General features: G+C 40.9%; 1 protein-coding gene across 1 annotated transcript in view; it reads left to right on the top strand.

The window, feature by feature from the left end:
* Positions 1 to 20774, top strand: part of AGBL1 (AGBL carboxypeptidase 1) — a 1441949-nt gene that overhangs the window by 148093 nt on the left and 1273082 nt on the right. The window contains exon 7 of the mRNA XM_007946116.2: positions 17014 to 17222. Within this exon, the coding sequence (XP_007944307.2) occupies positions 17014 to 17222 (209 nt within the window). The remainder of the gene's footprint in view (positions 1 to 17013; positions 17223 to 20774) is intronic.

Below are 20774 nucleotides of genomic sequence, written 5' to 3'. Positions count from 1 at the left end.
ACCTCCCAGAACATTGTTTTGTGCCACTCCCAATGGAAATACTCCAGGTGGACAACTTCAGCAATCAGGAGCTCCTCAGTTGCTCATAGAAAATCCCACCTTGGAGTTTACAAAGACTTATGGGTAGAAAAGCCACACTAAGTAATTTACTACACCACAGAAACCCAATGGGGAAGTTCTACTCTGTCCTATAGGGTCACTTAGAGTTGGAATTGACTTGATGCTGAGTTTGTTTTTTTGTTAGAGCTTTACCTTGCTTATTGGGTAATACACTCCTGTGTACAATAGAATGAAACATTGCCCAGTCCTGTGCCATATTCATAATTATTGGTACGCTCAAGTCCATTGTTGCATCCACTGTGTATTTTGAATGCTTCCAACCTAGGGGCTCTGGTGCTGTAGTGCTTAAGGCATTTGACTGCTAACCAGAAGGCTGGAGGTTCAAACCCACTGGCTACTCCTAGGAACGAAGGTTGGGAAATCTACTTCTGTAGTGATATTGCCTCAGAAACCCAAGGAAGGATCTCTATGAGTCAGATCTGACTCAACGGCAGTGAGTTTGGTTTGATTTAACCTAGAGGGCTCATCTTCCAGCACTATATCAAACAATATTCTCTTATAATCCATAGCATTGTCATTGGCTGATTTTTAGAAATAGATTGCCAGGCCTTTCTTTCTAGTCTGTCTTAGCCTGGAAGCTCCATTGAAACTAGTCCATAGCAACATGCAAGCCACCATAGTTTGACAAACTGACAGGTTTCCTGGACTTATAATAATAGATTAAAATGAAACTTTTCCTATATTATCTTGTTTATTCTTTAGCATCATCCTGTGAGTCAGGTAAATATTTAACTATTGTATAGCAGTGATCTACCACTCATCTGTCAGTTTATCATACTGTTGTGGCTTGTGTGTTTCTGTGAGGCTGGATGTTATGCCACAAGTATTTCAAATACCAGCAGGGTCACCCATGGTGGACAGGTTTCAACAGAGCTTGCAGGCGAAGGCAGACTTGGAAGAAGGAAGGGGCCATCCACTTCTCAAAGAATTGGCCCATCAAAACCTTATGAATAGCAGTGAAAGACTATCTGATACAGTATTTCATATTACTTGGTTCCACAATCAACACCAATGGAAGCAGAAGTCAAGAAATCAGATGACATATTGCATTGTGAAAATCTGCTGCAGAAGACCTCTTAAAGTGCTGAAGAACAAAGATGTCTCTTTGAAGACCAAGGTGTGCCTAACCCAAGCCATGGTGCTTTCAATCACCTCGTATGCACCTCATTCACAAAGCTGGACAATGAATAAGGAAGACCAACGAAAAGTTGATGCTTTTGAGTTATGCTATTGGCAAAGGAGGCTGAAAGTTCCATTGACTGTCAGAAGAACTGACAAATCTGTCCTGGAAAAATGGCAGCCAGAATGCTCCTTGGAAGAGAGAATGGCCAGAATTCATCTGACCTACTGTGGTCATATTGTCAGAAGATATCATTCCCTGGAAAAAGATATCATGCTTGATAAAGTGGAGGGTCATCGAAAAAGAGGAAGACTGTCAAAGAGATGGATTGACACAGTGGTTGCAATAATGGGTTCAGGTGTAACAAGGACTATGTGGCTGGTGCAGGACCAAGTGGTGTTTAGTTCTGTTGAACACAGGGTCACTATGAGTCAGAGCTGACTTGATGGCATGTAACAACAGTCATAACAACATAGCAGTGGTTGTCAGCCAAGGGTGATTTGGGCCCAAGGAAGCATTTGGCAATGCAGAGAGTCATCTTTGGCTGTTGCATCTGGGGTTAGAGGCCAGTATACTGGTAAACATACTACATTAAAGAATTATCCAAGCCAAATGTCAACAGTGCTGAGGTTGAGAAGCCATGTTCTATAGAGAAAGGATCAAAAATACTGGGTGACTTTCCTAAGATTGTGTAATAGGTACTTGACACATTTGGGCTAATATCTATCTCTTCATTTCACTACCAGAGGGTTTTGACCTCCTTCCACTTTTCTTAAAGGCAAAAGACAGTTTATTTTTTATTTTTAAATAAGATCCTTTGCAGAACCTCTACATATAAACTGTGAAGCTCCTCTGGTGGCAGTGGAGCCTGGAGACCCCACTTAGCCTCTTCTTTACCTCCTCTTTCCCTCAAGCCCAGAGACACACAGTGAATACTGCAACCATCCCCCCATACACATACAATGAAACATGAGGAGAGAACACCAAACCCCCCGGCATTTGTGATGTCCCTGAAGCAGTTAAATTATTTAAAATAGAAGATGACAGTATTAAAATTGTGCTTTAGTAAGATGTGTTGGACAGTGGAGGAGAGATAGGCATATAGAAGCCAAGTAGGAAGCTATTGCTGCTGTAGTCCAGATCATAAGAGAGAAGAATGAACATATCAAAAGAGACAGGAATAGAGTTAAATAAGCATGAGACTGAAGGCGTGGCGTAGTGCCTAAGGCATTTGACTGCAAACCAGAAGGCTGAGAGTTCAAACCCACCAGCCACTCTTCAGAAGAAAGATTGGGCAATCTACTTCCATAGAGATACCACCTCCGAAACCCAAGGAGGGGTTGCTATGAGTAGAATTGAATTGATGGCAGTGAGTTTGGTTTGGTTTGGTTTAGTTTCATGTTAGTGTTGTTGTTGTGTTCCCTTGAGTCTCCCACAACCCTATAGGATGGAATAGAACTGCACCATAGGGTTTTCTATATTGTAATCTTTATGGGAGCAGATTACCAGTTCTTTTCTCCTGTGGAATGGCTGGTGGGATTGAACTGCTGACCTTTCAATTATCAGTCAAGTGCTTAACCATTGTGCCACTGCAGTGTAGTAAATTAATTAGTATGGCTTTTCTACCCATAAGTCATTGTAAACTCAGTGGTGGAATGAACAACTGAGGAGCTCCTGACTGTAAATGTTATCCACCTGGGTTATTTCTGTTGGTGTGGCACAACGCAATGTTATGGGAGGCTCTCTTTCAGGTGCTTAGAGTTCTGATACTATGATTGGCTAGTTTGGCCACTGTGCCAAGCTCAAAAGGAGGACTTCTAGAGGCAGAACTCTCTCTCTGACTGCTGGTTGAGGAAGATGTGCTGCTGAAAGAGACACGTGCTGCTGGGAAAGAGACACAAGAGACACGCATTGCTGAGTAAGACACCGAGGGACATGAACTGCTGGGGGAGAGACTGTTAGAGACTTGGCTGAGAGACGGTGGGCTGGAAGAGAGACTGAGCATCTTTCCTGAACTTGAATTGAAACCTGGTGCTTCCCTAATAAACCCCATAATCTGTGAGTTCTGTGTGGCCACTGCAGTGAATTATTGAACCCAGGAGAGAGGTGGTGGGTGCTTTGGGAGGAATGGTTGGAGAAAGGGCTGGAGGGAGGCAGCATTCTGGCCTTGCAGTAATAGGCCTTGGACTATTGATGGTGATTCTGCCTTCCTCTTGTGGGGTTCTAGGAGGTCAGAACATGTGGCCTCCTTGCCCTTTTAGTAGTTGGTGTCAGAAGTGGGATTCGTTGCAGTGGTTCCAGATTCATAGAAGCATGAGACTTTGTAAAAGAAAGAAGGAAGAGGCCTGGGAAGTGAAACTTTGGATTCTTAGATGGTTACTTTGTTTGGTGTTACCTCTTAAAGTAGGTAATTGATCCAGAGACTAGGGCTTTTGGTTACATACAGCCAAAGGCCCAAGGCCATATGCATAGAATGGGATGATAATCAAGGTGAAGAGATGAACATGGAAATGTCTTTAAAAGGATTATGTGTTTTGGATTATGTATTTATCTGAATGTACTATTGCTATTGAATGTTCTCTTACCTGCTTGTACATTAGAAGTGATTATGGGGTGTGTGGATAACAGAGAGTGTGTAAGTCCACCTTCAGCCAATACTTGATTGGATAAGTTAAAAGGGGAAATAGAATTTGCCCAGAAGAAACCACAGGCTTTTGTTTTAAGCCCTGTGTGGAGGGAGTACTAGGAGCTTAGGTAGAAAACCTGAGCCCCACCCAGTACTAATGAAGGAACAGAAGATTTGCATTTGAATAAGGACCTGAAAAAGAAAAAAATGACTGTTTGGCTTTTTGAATTTCAAGCAAGCTGACTGGTTTTGGGTGTATCCATAGGGAAAGTCATGGTCAGTGAGAGAAACCCCTTCCAGGACTGAAAGTTAAAGGAAGCCAGTGAGTAGTAGACTTGTATGATACTTGCTTGTGACCACCTGAATCCACATGAGTGGAAATGGGGGAAGTGCAGCAAAGAAGAAACAGGCTGCTTGACCTAGGCCCAGAGGCTGAGGATGAGAGGAAGGGCTGGCTGGTCTGAAGTGCAAGGAGTTGGGAGCCTACGGGCATTGAAATAGTCCCTGAGGACTGAAGATGTGAGAGAAGGTGCTGGCTGGTCTGAAGTGATGGGAAGAGTGTGACTCCCAAACTTGGCAGCTGGTACCCATGACCTAGCTGGGATGGCTAGGGCTGAGCTGACCAGAACCCGACCAAACGAAGAGAAGGATGTTTGACACTGAGCTGGTGTTAAGTTGCTGCAATTTGATGGCTTGTGCTGGGCTGGACTTTGCTTGTTTATGGATCCACATGCCTGAAGTTTCCAAGCAGAACAGAAGGTTCTCCAGAGAGAAAGGACCATGGTTCCTCAGAGTACTGGTTTGACAGGGATGGACAAATTAGAAATTGGCTGTTTAAAATGGGGGGAGATAAAGGCATAAAGTGGCTGGCTTACACACTTTCATGGGTGTGGTTATTCTTAAACTGATGGTAGAGGGAATTTTTTGGGAAGTGCATTTTTGAAGCATAAAAGGGATAATGGCTAGAAAAGCCAGGGGGTGGCCTGCAGTGTAGTAAATTACTTAGTATGGCTTTTCTACCCATAAGTCATTGTAAACTCAGTGGTGGAATGAGCAACTGAGGAACTCCTGACTGTAAATGTTATCCACCTGGGTTATTTCCGTTGGGTGTGGCACAACGCAATGTTATGGGAGGTTCTCTCTCAAGTGCTTAGAGTTCTGATGCTATGATTGGCTAGTTTGGCCACTGTGCCAAGCTCAAAAGGAGGACTCCTAGAGGCAGAACTCTCTCTGACTGCTGGTTGAGGAAGAAGTGCTGCTGAAAGAGACACGTGCTGCTGGGAAAGAGACACAAGAGACACGCATTGCTGAGTAAGACACCGAGGGACATGCACTGCTGGGGGAGAGACTGTGAGAGACTTGGCTGAGAGATGGTGGGCTGGGAGAGAGACTGAGTGTCTTTCCTGAACTTGAATTGAAACCTGGTGCTTCCCTAATAAATCCCATAATCTGTGAGTTCTGTGTGGCCACTGCAGTGAATTATTGAACCCAGGAGAGAGGTGGTGGGTGCTTTGGGAGGAATGGTTGGAGAAAGGGCTGGAGGGAGGCAGCATTCTGGCTTTGCAGTAATAGGCCTTGGACTATTGATGGTGATTCTGCCTTCCTCTTGTGGGGTTCTAGGAGGTCAGAACATGTGGCCTCCTTGCCCTTTTTGTAGCCATATAAAAAAAAAAAAAAAAAAAAAAATCTCATTACCATCGAGTCTATTGCAACTCATAGTGATCCCCTTTGAGTTTCCAAGGCTGTAAATCTTTACTGAGGAAGATTGCAGTCTTCCTTCCGTGGAGTGGCTGGTGGGTTTGAACCACAAACCTTCTGGTTAGCAGTCAAATGCCTTAGACACTACAATATAAGGGTGAAGGGAAGCAGACCAAGGGTTGCAGAGGTATATGCTCTTGGCCTTTCTCCCCACCTTCTCAGATCTGGCTGCATAGTGCAGAAGGAGCCAGTTTGCATGCTATATTTGCAGCATCCCAGATAGGTTTCCTTACAGTCCATATTCCTTGTATATCCTCTGGCCAAAAGCAGGCAATGCCACTGACAAATGTGTGACATGTTCACGAATGGAGAAAAGCAGTTTTTTCTCCTTCCTAGTGTAATCTTGTCTTTATTCTTAAGTACCTATCTTTAATGAACTGACAGTGGAAGCAGCAAAATGAAACCAGGCATAAGGTTTTCTACATGGACCCAGAAAGAAAAATGGCTTGTCTTGGGGCCTAGTAAGTTCTTTCTTCCCTACCAAGAGTCTAGGCTCAAACTTAAACTGTGGATGAGTAGGTAAGCTCCTGCACAAATTTAGGTTTAGGCAAAGATTATATTCCTAACGACTTTCTTACAGAGACATCAAACACCAATACCAAAAAGGAGAGTGAGAAAGTCTAAGCCTGACATATTCCTGTGTGTTTACACAACCTGCTGTGATGTATCTCAAGGTTTTAGGGGTTACATGTTCTGACTCCTGCCCACCTTTCTGATCAGTTCCTACCATTATTCCCTCACTTTGTCCTCTTGGTTTTAGCTCTGGGGCTTTTTATTATTCTTGTTCACCAAGTTTAGGCTTTTCCACTTACTGTGCCCTGGAGACTTACAGAATTTCCTGTCTCCAGATCTCTGCCTCCCAACTCCTTTCCATCAGTCCATGTATCAGCTTGAATATTACCTCTTGAAAGTGCCTTCCCTGACTCCCTCAATCTACAGTTGCTACCCCACATAGTCATTCTAGTATCACTGTTTTGGTTTGTGTGTGTGTCTGCTTGATATCTATGTCCCTCCTACCTCCCTTACATTCCATGGAAATGGGAGCCCCACAGGAACAGAGACTTCATCTATTTTCTTTCCTCCTATATCCCCAGTGCTTACAACCATGTCTGACATATATGAGCACATACCAGTTAAAAACAGTTGCCATCAAGTTGATTCTGACTCATGGTGACCCCATGTATGTCAGAGTAGAACTGTACTCCATAGGGTTTCAATGGCTTAATTTTCAAAAGTAGATCACCCGCATTTCTCCCAAGGAGCCACTGGGTTGACTTGAACCTCCAACCTTCTTGTTAACAGCTGAGCAGGTTAACCATTTGCATTACTCACAGACTCCCCATGGTTATATCTTGTTGTTGTTAAGTTCATTAGGTGTCATTGAATCAATTCCAACTCATAGTGACCCTATAAGAGCTCTGGTAGTGTACTGCCTAAGGCACTTGACTGCTAACCAGAAGGCTGACAGTTCAAACCCACCAGCCACTCCTCAGAAGGAAGGTTGGGCAATCTACTTCCATAGTGATACTGCCTTGGAAACCAAGGAGAGGTTGCTGTGGGTTGGGTCCGACTCTACAGCACATAACACACACACACACACACACACACAGTGACCCTATGTGACAGTAGAACTGTCTCATAGGATTTCCTAGGCTGTAATCTTTATGGGAATAGGTTGCCAGGTCTTTCTTTCAAGAAGCTACTGGGTGAGTTTGTACTGCTAACTTTTTGGTTGTCAGTGAAGCATTTAATTGTTGCACCACCAGGCTCCTTTAGTTGCTAAATAAATGTTTGTTGAACTGATTAGTGGTGGTTCCTCAGGGTTTGGATGTGTGAGCATGATTTTAGTTTTTGACTGACTGTGTGTCTAGCTGCAGCAGGATATGGCTTCTCTTTCTATTTGCATATGTGGCACAAACCTCCCAATTGGTCATCTTACTGAGAATCAGCTCCTTTTAGAGAATTTTCAAGCCCAAAGTATTAAAACAGCAATTCAATTTCATCAAGTCTAAGATATTATTGACTGTAATTTACACATTTTTATATGCCACTAAGAATGAAAAGATGCTGTCAGTTAGAATTGCAAACACTATCATTAGTAAGAAGCATCTTAGTTTTGAAAATGCTAAAATGTTAAAAAAAAAATAAATAAAGTACCATATGAGATTGAGTAATAATAAAGGATGCAGATTGAATCTGGAGTATATCACCTTTCATGGGCTCTTCTCTTAGTAAGTGTAGTTTTGGTGTTAGATGCCATTGAGTTGATTTTGACTCACAATGATTCCATGTGACAGAGTAGACCTTCCCCATAGGGTTTTCTGTGCACTATACTATCTATACTGGACAGGTCACCAGGTCTTTCTCCTTTGGAATGGCTGGTGGGTTCGAATTACTGGCTTTTCAGTTAGCAGCCTAGCACTTAATTGTGTACTACTAATGAATTCACTACTTCAGCCTAAAGCATGCTGTGTAAGGTACAGGGGGAAGATGAGTGTTTGCAGATGAAGAGACAGATTCAAGGGATTCTAAAGCTCTCCTGGGAGACTGAAATTCCTATGGTTTTGGATTGTATCTGTAGAAAAAATTAGAAGGAGTTGAAGGTAAAGGAGTTAATGAATCTAGATTGGAAAACAACAACAACAACAGCAAAACCCTATGACATTTAGTCTCTTACCCTTCTCAACTACTATTTTTGAAGGGTAAGAAAAGCATCTTTAGAGAAAAGCAGTCAATGGGTTTGTTTTAAACAAAAAAATTACAAGATGCGTTTTAAACTCAAATTTACTTTATAGCCTAAATTGTTGAAATGTATCTATTGTACAAAGAGAAAAAATACCTCTAAGCTAATTCAATATCATTATTTTTATTTGAGCTAATGATAATCGAGTATAATTTCCATTCCCCGTGGCATTCAGATTAGTGAGTGAGTGTTTATGTTTTTGTAAGGATATTGTTGCTCCTCCTCCTTTGTGAATAGGCTCTTCTGCAGCTGCTAGGCAGAGAAGGGCCAGAGCTGAGTCATTCCCTCCTCCCCAGTGATACTGGACTCCCACTCCGGGACTGATTTCTGTATCAGCCTCCATGGGGCCACTGGTTATGTGTCAAGAAGACTCCCAAACATCTTCAGTGGTCTGATGGACCATAGCCAATTCATTTAGACCTTTAAAACAGCCTCAAGTTTCATGTTAAAAAATGGCTCTCGCTACAATTTAGGGGCCTGGATGGAAGCAGAGATGATGGAGGAGAGGGCAAGGTGGAGACGTGGGCCAAGTTGAATTTGGCTGGAACTCACTCCTATCAAGCACACCAGGTTTCAGGTGTTCTGGCTTTTTCTCTGTTAGTGTCTTAGAAAAATTGCTAAAGAAGCTAGTTCTAGTGGCAATAACTGTACACTTTTATCTACTTGCAAGGAATGTAAGCTATACTTACCATCATAAAGATCCTTGAGGGTAAGAATATGGGCTGTCAATTTAGGAGTCAGATAAAGGATTCCATTTGAATCCTAGATATGATGCCCTGTAGACTTCAGCAAGTTGTTTGAGGAAACTAATACTTAAAGCATTTCCTTGAAATAAATGAGATGATCCATGTAAAATGATTAGCCTGGGGCTGAACACATAATAAAACATACTTGTATTTGCAACAGTCTCAATGATAGCAAAGTAGGGAGCTCTTTGTTCAAATAACAGTCTTGGGGAAAGGTTAGTTTGTCCAGAAATATCTCTTAAATTGGTAAGGTTGACTGCTGAGTCCCTAAAAACACCACCAAAAAACTTGCTGATTGTGCAAAGGCAAGTTTATTACTTACTGTAGTAAGGGGCACTGCTACCCTGATAAAGTCTTAGTCTTGTCTCAGCAAGAGGAGTTCTAGAGTGGGATACTTACTCTGTTTGGAGGGTGTGGTTCAAGGTGAGTCTTATAATGTGGGGTCTCCTGATTGAGATTAAGCAGTTTGTGGTATAAAGGTCCAGTAAGCTATTTAGGATGGGTAGACATAGCCAGAAGAGAGCTTGGAAGCAAACCTTGGAAAATAAACAGGAGTTTAATAAACCCAATTGAATGATCTCTGTTCGGAAAAGAGGATACTATCCTGAATAACAAGGAGCCCTGGTGGTGCAGTGATTAAGTGCTTGGCTGCTAACTGAAATGTCTGTGGTTCTAATTCACCAGCTACTGCACAGGAGAAAGATGTGGCAGTCTGCTTCCTTAAAGACGGTAACCTTGGGAATCTTATGGGGCAGTTCTACTTTGCCTATGAATTGGAATCGACAAGATGGTAGTGGGTTTATCCCGAACAGCTAGTTGAGTGACCAACAGTTCAATTGAATAGACTTTCAGGAAGTTCATGAAACAAACAATGAAGTTATTTAATTTTTGTGGGCAAGAATTTCCTGGAATGATAATGTCACATTAATGCAGAAAGTATGCTGTATGGCTGGAGAGGATTTCTGTTCTGAAGAATGATGTAGTACCTGGAAACCTTCTATTTATTCTTACTCTTGACTAAAGCCATGGTTATGTGTCTTACTGAAAGCAAGGGTAAGCTATTAAGCATTTAATTATTATCAATCAAGAGGATTCCAGATGATTAACCGGTTTTCTCAAAAGGGCATAAGATAAAGGAACCCAATATAGATTAATTTTCCCAGAGAAGGGAATTATAAAGGTGTCCAGTAAGGGCATAGCCTGTGAAGGCAAACTAGGATGAAGTGACATGGGGATTTCCAGTATGCATGTATAGGGTGTCTTAGGACAGATAGGCCTCAATAGCCATTGATAGCCATTTTGGAGTGATAGATCAATTATATTATATGGGGATATTATATGAATTTGACTTATTTTGAAACTTTTCTTTAGGCTATTCTCATTGGTGAAAGATATGTGAAGTTTGCATGTCTTCTTTATAGGAAAGGGAATGATCATTTATTGAGCATATACTAAGTGCTAGGAGCCCTGGTGGCACAACTGTTAAGCCCCTAGTTGCTAACCAAAAGGTTGGTGTTTGAACTGACCAAGTGGCTGTGCAAGAGAAAGTGCTTGCAATCTTCTCCTGTAAAGATTACAGCCTAAAACTCTACCAGCAGTTCTACTCTGTCACATAGCCTCTCTAGGAGTTGAAAATTGACTGTGCAGTACCTAACAAGAGCAAGGCACTGTGCTAGGTGCAATTCTGTAGATTATGTATTCAGTTCTTATAATGGATTTGTCAGGCAGATGTTTTGTCCTTATTTCTTATATTGCCTTAATATTTTAGATGATGGAGCAAGCTAAATAATTTAACCAAGGTTACACAAGTAGTAAATGGAAAGCCAAAATCAAATCAACAGCTCCATGACCCTGAAGCTCCTATTATGGCATGAGGCTGCCAGAAGAAATATGTTCTTTTATTACCACTTTGTTGTCCATAGTAACAGAGAGGAAGTTGGAATAATAAAGAGATGATATTGATCATGATAATGATAATATTAATAATAGGCAACTGGTAACAAGTGCTTATTATCTAGTTTATATGTGTTATCTCTTCTAATTCTCTCAACTATCCCAAAAGAAGGAATTATTATTAGTTTTGCTATTCATATAAAGACAGACTCACAGACTTCTGAAGAAACTTGCTCAAGGTCAAACAGCCAGAAAGTTGTGCAGATCCTGGCCATGTGGAAGGACACCAGAAAGACAGCTGAGAGAAGTTGAAGGGTCTGTCCATAGATCAGAACTAACACAGCTGTGAAGGGTGCATGCATACAGACAAGAAGGTGTCAGAGGTCTGTGCTTATTTGTGTACCTCATTCCTAGAGCTGTGACTGTTAAAGTGTTCATCTCATCCCATTACTCTGCTGATTGTTCCCACATGTCTTCTGCTTTAGGTCATGCCTTCACCTCAAAGGGAGTGATAAAGTTTCCAGACATGGGATAAAAGAGAGATAACAACATTCTTGTTTTTTGTCAAATAAGGGGGTCAGAGTAGAGGGCTGCCTGTGGATATAACAATCTGGGTCACCAAGCATTTCTCTCACCAGCCTGTCATGCATGGGGCTTCAAATTCCCTGAGAGGAGTTGAAAGTGTCTAGGCATTCTTGTTTAGAAGGGAAACATCTTTATAAAGTTCATCATGGAGTGAAAGTCCTTCAGGTGCTAGACAGGTAATTCAATTCATTTTTAAAGGGGTCAGAGTAAGATAATAATGCAAAATGGTTATTTTGGCATTCCAACGAATGCTTGCCCTGCTCACAGCATTTAAAGCAGAGTATGGCCAATAGTCTATGGGTCACTAATTTGTAAAGCCTATAAATGGTAACATGATATATTTTCTCCCTCTTGATTATCAAAGTTCATCATACAATATATGGGGAATACAAACTACAGAAAAATATGTTGTTGTTAAGTGCTGTAGAGTTGGTTCCAACTCATAGTGACCCTAGGTACAACAGAAGGAAACACTGTCAGATCTTGTTCCATCCTCACAGTTGTTGCTATGTTTAATCCCACTGTTGCAGCCAGTGTGTCAATTCATCTGTCCACTTTTTTTTTTCATGCAGAAAAGAATAAATAAGTAAATGTAATCATCAATATTGACATCTTGGCGTATTCTCACCTAGGTCTTTTTTTTTTTTTTTTTTTGTCTACCTGAGTGCAAATATATGCGTTAATGGGGTCTGCATTAAAGGAAAGCATTGGAATCTTAGTTAACAAATGCCTGTGGTAAAAATAAGAATTTCACTAGATCATGTTTCAGACTGAGAATTAGCTGCAAATAAGGCCTTGGGAGAATACAACCTGCAGAGATGGGTAGAAAGCAAAATAAAGGAGGCTGTATTGGAGGTGAGGACAAGGATAAATCCCTATTGTTCATGGCCTTGCCAAAGGAAAGCTGGACAGAAAAGACCTAAAGCTGGAGGTCACAAGGCGAAATTGATGGAGAGCAAAGCCTGAGAAAGCACGAGGGTGACTTTAAGGTAGAATAGGGATAGAAAATCTTAGGTGAAGGAGCCTTTATGTAAACACTAAAGTAAAGCTCATATTTTTTGAAGAGGGTTGGGGGACCTGGGGCCCCTCTCACCCCTAAACCCGGAGCTCATCCAGAACAGAATTTGAAAAACCACATTTACTTCTCTCTGTTTGCCCTCCTCTGAGAAGCGATGTTTTCCTCTCAGATCTTTAAGAACTCCTCAAAGTTGCTGATCCCAGTGACCCCTGTTTTATTCTTTGACTTTCTCCACATTTGTTTGTCCTCAGTTTGGTGAATCTCCTCTTGTCGAGTTTTATATACATATTGACTTTTGCAAAACTCCCCAGGCCATTCTCAGAGAAAGATTGACTGATACAGGGTTGGGATGGGGGAGTTTAGCAATTTTCAATGTTAGTAAACATGACAGTTTGTTGAGGATTAACAGGAAATCATGAATAAAGTCATTGGGTTTTATAAGGGATTTTTCTCTCGGTTTATGGATTTTTTTCCACCTTGCCCCCAAAAAAGTAGTAGATGAAGGTCATTAGGATAACACATTATTAGTCTCGTTCCCTTGAAATAGATGAAAAACAAAAGCCCTTAGCCTCACTCTGCCCCTGTTGTTATTTTGGCATCTTTTCAGCAGGCAATACTTTCCTTTAATACCTCATACTTAATCCTCAATTTTCTTCTAAACATCTGGTGTTGGATAGGCTGGAACCCCATTTAGGCAGTAAAGAAATTTAGTGGTTTGTGGCTGGGACCAGCCAAGGAGAGAAATATTTTTGATACAAAAGAATAATTTGTTAAAGGAGGTAATGAAGGCAATTTAAATTTCCACAAGCACATCACTGAATGAATAAAGCTCATCACTCTCAGTTCAGGGTCACGGCTGAATGAAATGCTGTAAAAAGGGAAAAACAAACAACAAAAAAAATTCAACTGCATAAATGGGTCAAAAATTGCAGTGGATCTCCATCAAGCTTGACAATTTAGAATTTGATAAACAAGCAGAAAAAAAGAGTTACATTAACATTATGAGGAAACCCCTCTGGATTAAAGCACTGAGTTTCCATTTTACACTAGCAGTCATGTGCACTTATATGGTCTTAGGGAAAAATCAGACTTTGAGCTGAAATTTTGCTCCTCTGATTACAGTTTAGTGAATCTCCTTCATGTACAATCTGCCAAAAACAGTCATTGTCTCATAAACTAGAACGAACAGCCTCAGCTTTGGCTCATGGAGAAATGCAGTAGGGAGATGGCAAAGCTGCAAAATCTGGGAATTTCTGGCTGAGACTCAGCTGGCTAGAGCTCTGCAATGCACCTAATCCATAGGAGCTGAGTTGACTGGACAGACACCAGATAGCTCTGACCTGGTACATGTTTGTCCACCAACTTGTAGCCCAGGGAATTTCATCAGAAAGTAGCATACGTGAACTGTTAAGGAGGTATTTTGGACTGTTCTTCCCCCTGTGTTTCCTCGAACAGAATTCAAGCTATATTCTGAGAAAATTTAGGAAATCAAACACCTATGCCACATGATAAGGTCTCAACCAGAAACACGTAACTAACAAAAAGAAATCATGGTGTTGTTAAATAGGTGGACAATTGTTGTCAAGTTGGTTCTGACTCGTGGAAAACTATACTCCATAGGGTTTCTTTTCTTTCTTTATTTCTTATTTTTAAAAAACCACATTTTATTGAAATACAGTGAAATACACAAAACTAAAGTGACAGGGGTCAATTTTTTTTTTTTTTTTTTGCAGTGTTCCCTCCCTTCCCTTCCTACCCTCCTGGTAACCAACAAAGAAAGAAGGTTTCCTCCATATATTAACCTTTCCTTGATTCTTTGCAATAATGAACTAATACTTTATTTGTCCTTCTGTGATTGACTTATTTCACTCAGCATAATTCCTCCAGGTTCAGCCATGTTATGCAGTATTTTACGGATTCTACATTATTCTTTAGTGTTGGATAGTATTCCATTGTGTGTATGTACCATAGTTTGGTTATCCATTCTTCCATTGATGGACACCTAGGTTGTTTCCATCTTTTTGCTATTGTAAATAGTGCTGTGATGAACATGGGTGTGCATATATCTGTTCTTGTCCTGGCTCTCACTTCTTTAGGATATATACCTAGTAATGCGGTTGTTGGGTCAAATGGTATTTCTAATTCCAGCTTTTTAAGGAATCACCATTCTACTTTCCACAGTGGTTGTATCGTTTGACAGTCCCACCAGCAGTATATATCCATATGGTTTTTAAAGGCTGATTTTTCAGAAGTAGATTATCAGAACTTTCTTCCAAGGCATCTCTGGATAGACTCAAATCTTCAACCTTTTGGTTAGCAGTCAAATGTGTTAATTGTGTGTACCACCCGGCAACTACTGAAGAGAGGAAGGGAACCTTAATGGCCCTCTATCACAGCTTCCCATCAGATGCGAGAAATCCCCATACAACATGCCTATGGGGTATACTTCCAACCTTGACCAGAACATTTTCAGTACTTGTGAGCTCACTATAACGTATAGTCCATTCTGTTGTTGAATAGCTTTGACTATGAGGACTTCCTTTCCTGGACTGAGCCAAACTCTTCTTATCAATGAGCTAGCTTCTATCCTTTTTAGAAAAAAACACCTAACACACCTCTTACATATGACAGTCTTTTGAATAGTGAATAGTGGATCTCACTCAGAGTCCTTTCCTCCCAACCTAAACCTTATAGTTTGTCAACCCAAATGACAATATTCTAGGCCCATGAAAGTTAAGGAGAGAAAAATGGAAACTTGCTGGGGAATGAAGAGAGAAAGGCTGAACTCTTAATAGTGGAGAATATGGTAAGGTTGGGACCAGGAGATGTGTTTTCATCAGACTGTTCATTTCAGTTAACAATGGAACTCAAGGCTGTGAGTGATGGAGAGTGGGACATTAGACTTTACTAATGTAATGCTATGAAAGATTTAAGTGCATCAAAATTGGTATTCTCAGAATGCACAGAAATTCCTGAAACATGGAGAGAATTCTGGTGGGGTGGGCATCAAAGTGTGTGACTTCTTTTTTGTTTTTGTTTTTAACATTTTATTTTCAAGGTATTTCACATATAACATTGCAAAAAGAAAAGTTGTAAAAGTGATACAAAGAATTGCTGTATACCCCTAACCCAGATTCCTCAAATATTAACATTTTAAAAATAATTCCCTCTCCTCTCCACATACACCTGTTATTTTTTCTGACCCATTTGAGAATAAATTACAAACATTCACATGTAAATTTCCTAGAAACAAAGATATTCTCTTACATAAACACAGTTTAATTATCACAACTAGAAAATAAACATTAAAATGATATTATTAGAAAACCTGCAGACTGTATTCAAATTTCATCAGTAGTTCCATGGATGCCTTTTATAGTAAAACGAAAAATTGTTTTTCTGGTCCAGTCAAATCCAGAGTTATACACAGCTAATTATACACAGGTCTTTTGTAGTCTTGTTTAGTCTCATTTCCTCGATTTGTTTTATTTTTCATGACCTGGCATTTCTGAAGAATACATGTCAGATATATGTTCTAGAATGTCCCTCATTTTGGGCTTGCTTATTTGTCAGAAATGCCAAACAAATGATGCTCTGTCCTTCTCTGCGCATAACATGGTGATGACTTTTCCTGTTACTGGTGATGTTAACTTTGATCACTTGGCTAAGATGACATTTGCTAGATTTTTTCAACTAGAAAGTTACTATTTTTTTTCCTTTATACTTAATAACAATCCTGTGAGAGACACTTTTATTTATTTTTATTTTGGTTTGGATGAAAGTTTACAGAGCAAATTCATTTTCCGTACAACAGTTCATATACATTTTGTTTCATGACATTGATCATAATCCCCATAATGTAACAGCTCTCTTCCCACTTCCTCCCTATGGTTACATTTTCCCTGTGTCCTTCTTTCCTATGCATTCTTGTCTTCTGATCTATCTGCCTGTCTAATTACTGCCCTTCTGATCTCCCATAAGTGATTGTTCTAAGGAGTGCATCTACCTGGTATAAATATTCACCTTATATGTCTGTCTATTGTATGGCTGGAAGCCATAGAAGTGAGTTGAATTCCAGGCCTAAAAGGTGACTAGGGGTTACAGTCTTGGGGGTTTCACTAGTCTCTATCAGACCAGTAAGCCTGGTCTTTTTATGATTTTGTTTATTCCACATTTTTCTCCCACTCTATCCAGGATCTCCTTTCCTATTGGTTGGCTGTGGTAGCTGGGCATCATCTAGTACTTCTGGTCTTAGGGTCATGTAGGCCAATGTTCACATGGTCCACTAGTCCCTTGGACTAATTGTTTCCACAAGTCTTTGCTGTGGGAGATATTCTGCAACATTTTCAGGCAGTTGTGACCCTGGAAAATCTGTGGTTGACAATCTTTTTCCTTTGATTTCAGAGTCTAACAGCCGCAGGGCAGTGAACAGAGGCTATGTCACCAGTTTGCTCCGGCTGCACCAGGACTGGCATGGCCATGACACAGTCCACGCCTATGTGCATGTCCGCCAGGCACTTCTGCTCTGCCTTAAGCACATCACCACCCTCCAGTCTGGCAGGGAGGCCTTCCTGGCAACCCATGGCATGGAGATCCTCTTCAACACTACTCAGGTAATCAGTATCAGGGTTACCTCTGTAGTTAGATAACATCTGGATTTTTCCTGAAAGCTGCCCTTCAAGAAACATTCTGAAGCTGTTGTTGTTAGATGCTGTCAAGTTGTCTCTGACTCATAGCGACATTTTGCACAATAGCACGAAACACTGCCTAGTCCTTTGCCAGCCTCACAATCCCCATTGTACCTGAGCCTATCATTGCTGCCACTGTGCCAATCTCTCTTGTTGAGGGTCTTCTTTTTCGTTGACCCTCCACTTTACCAAGCATGATATCCTTCTCCAGGGAATGGTTCTTTCTGACAACATGATGAAAGTAGGTGAAATGAAGTTCAGCCATTCTGGCTTCCAAGGAACATTCTGGTTGCATTTCTTCCAGGACAGATTTGTCAGTTCTTTTAGCCATCTGTGGTACTCTCAGCATTCTTTGCCAACACAACAACTCAAAAGCATCAACTCTTCTTTGATCTTCCTTATTTATTGTCCAACTCTTACATGCTTAATTGTTGTTATGTGCTGTCAAGTCAGACCTGACTCATAGTGACCCCCCCTTGGGTTTCCAAGGCTGTATCACTACGGAAGTAGATTGCCCAACCTTCTTTCCGAGGAGTGGCTGGTGGGTTTTTACTGTCAGCCTTCTGGTTAGCAATCAAGTGCCTTAGCTTAATTTGTTGTTGTTGTTGTTTGCCGTCGAGTCGGCCCCGACTCATAGCGACCCCTCCTTGGGTTTCCGAGGCAGTATCACTACGGAAGTAGGACTTAGCTTAATAGGTGATTGAAAATATCATGGCTTGAATTAGGTGCACCTTAGTCTTCGAGGAGACATCTTTGTTCTTCAGCACTCGAAAGAAGTCTTTTGCAGCAAATTTGCCCAATGCAATATGTCTGATGTCTTGACTGCTGCTTACTGGTGTAGATTGTAGAACCAAGTAACATGAAGTCCTTGACAACTTCAATCTTTTCTCCATTTATCATGATGCTGTTTATTGGCCCAATTGTGAGGATTTTTGTTTTCTTTATGTTGAGATATAATCCATACTGCAACTATAGTCTTCAATTTTCATCAGTAAGTGCTTCAAGTCATTCTCACTTTTAGCAAACAAAGTTGTGTCATCTGTGTATTGTAGGTTGTTAATGAGTCTTCCTCCAATCCTGATACCACATTCTTCTTCATATAATCCAGCTTCTCAGATTATTTGCTCAGCATACAAGTTGAGTAAATATGGTGAAAGGATACAACTGTGAACACTCCCTTTTTTTATTTCAAAACATGCTGTATACCCTTGTTCTGTTTGAACAACAGCCTCCTGGTCTAGGTACAAGTTTCTCATGGGTACAATCAAGTGTTCTGGAATTCCCATTCTTCTCAATGTTATCTATAATTTGTTATGATCCACACAATTGAATGCTTTTGCATAGTCAATAAAACGTAAGTAAACATTTTTCTTATATTCTTTGTTTTAAGCCAAGATCCATATGACATCCCTCTTTCCACATCCCCTTCTGAATCCAGCTTGCATTTCTGGAAGTGCTCTGTCAATATACTGCTGCAACCATTTTTTAGTTATCTTCAGTAATAGTTTATTTGCATGTGATATTAATGATATTGTTAGATAATTTCCACATTCTGTGGGATAATCTTTCTTTGGTATGGTGCAGTGAATTGCCTGATGTGGCCCTTCTAGCCATTGTCCTCCATTCTGTGATGTTTTGTAAATCCCATTATGCATTTCTGTTTGGGGTGGTGTGGTAGTTAAGGTCAGGTATCAACTTGGCTGGGCAGCTGGTAGTAGTCATTCCCTATAATGACTGGCAATCGACTCAGTGATGGGATTTAGGTTAATTCTGTTGGGGCAACACAGGTGGAATGTATCTTGAGTCCTGCCTTGCTGGAGGGTATAATTCAAATCACCACCCGTAGCTTCCCTGAGGGTATACCTACGAATCTCCTGGGAAGATTCGCTCTCCTCTTGCTCTGGCTTTGTGTCTTGGGTCATCCTCACCTCACCCCTGGATTTGGGACAGCAGCCGTCATCTGATCTGCTGATTGAGGTTCATCAAGCCCTGAGAGTTGGGAGGATCCGCCAGACCTACTCATGGACCAGGGACTCGCCAGCCTGCCAGCCTCCACCACTACTACGTGAGACAAACCCTTGGGTGTCTGTGAGTTCTGTGAGGTGTTACAGTGAAATGCAGAACCCTAAGACTAGGGAAATTACTGGGAGGAGGAGGAGGAGTTAATGTCTGAAATGATGGAGTGGCATGGTAGTTTGGACATTTGGGACATCTTTAACCCCCACCTCATGGGGACCGGCCTCCTGCTGATCTTTCTAAGAGAAATTGTTCAGGCTTATGGGTACAAATATGGATCTCTTCCAGTCAGTTGGCCATGTAGCTGTCTTCCAAATCTCTTGGCATAGCCAAGTGAGTGCCTCCATTTGTTGAAACATCTCAATGGGTGTTTGGTCAATTCTTGGAGCCTTGTTTTTTGCCAATTCCTTCAGTGCAACCTTGACTTCTTCCTTCAGTACTATTGGTTCTTGATCATATGCCACCTTCTGAAATAGATAAACATTGACCAGGTCTTTTTGGTACAGTGACTCTGTATTCCTTCCATTTTCTTTTGATGTTTCTTGCATCATCCAATATTTTGCCCATAGAATCTTTCAATATTGCCACTTGAGGCTTAATTTTTTTCTTCACTTCTTTCAGCTTAAGAAATGCTAAGTGTGTTCTTTGTTTTTGGTTTTCTAACTCCAGGTCTTTGCACATTTCATTATAATAATTGGCTTTTTCTTCTCAAGCTGCTCTTTGAAATATTTTCAGCTCTTTTATCTTGTCATTTCTTCCATTTCCTTTAGCTACTCTCTGTTCAAGGACAAGTTGCAGAGTCTCTTCTGGCATCCATTTTGCTCTTTTCTTCTTTTCCTGTCTTTTTAAGGACCTTTTTCTTTCTTCATTTATGATGTTCTTGATGTCATCCCACAGTTCCTCTGGTTTATGGTCATTGGTGCTCAGTGCATCAAATCTATTCTTTAGATGGTCTCTAAATTCAGGAGGGATATAATCAAGGTCATATTTTGGCTCTCATGGACTTTTTAAAATTCTCTTCAACTTCAGGTTGAACTTGCATATGAGCAGTTGATGGTCTGTTCCACAATCAGCTCCTGGCCTTATTTTGGATGAAGATATTGAGCTTCTCCATTGCTTCTTGCCACATATGTAGTCAGTCTGATTCCTGTGTACTCCATCTAGTGAAGTGCCTGTGTACAGCCACTGTGTGTATTGTTGAAAAAATGTATCTGCAATGAAAAAGTCTTTGGTCTTGCAAAATTCTATCATGTATTCTCCATTGTTATTTCTATCACTAAGGCCATATTGGGAAAGCCTCAATACTCTTCTTCTAATGAGAAGATGCTCTGGATTACATACCTATTCATTCACTCAATGACTCACTCATGTATTCAATGAATATTTACTGAGTATACACTGAGTTTAGGAGCTCTGGTAGCATAATGCCTAAGGCACTTGACTGCTAACCAGAAGGCTGGC

The sequence above is a fragment of the Orycteropus afer genome, unplaced genomic scaffold (assembly GCF_000298275.1).
Source record: "Orycteropus afer afer isolate SDZICR_OR568_19922 unplaced genomic scaffold, OryAfe1.0 scaffold00150, whole genome shotgun sequence".
Lineage (NCBI taxonomy): Eukaryota > Metazoa > Chordata > Mammalia > Tubulidentata > Orycteropodidae > Orycteropus > Orycteropus afer.
The sequence above is the reverse complement of the archived record's forward strand: the minus strand, read 5'-3'. Positions and strand labels throughout refer to the sequence as shown.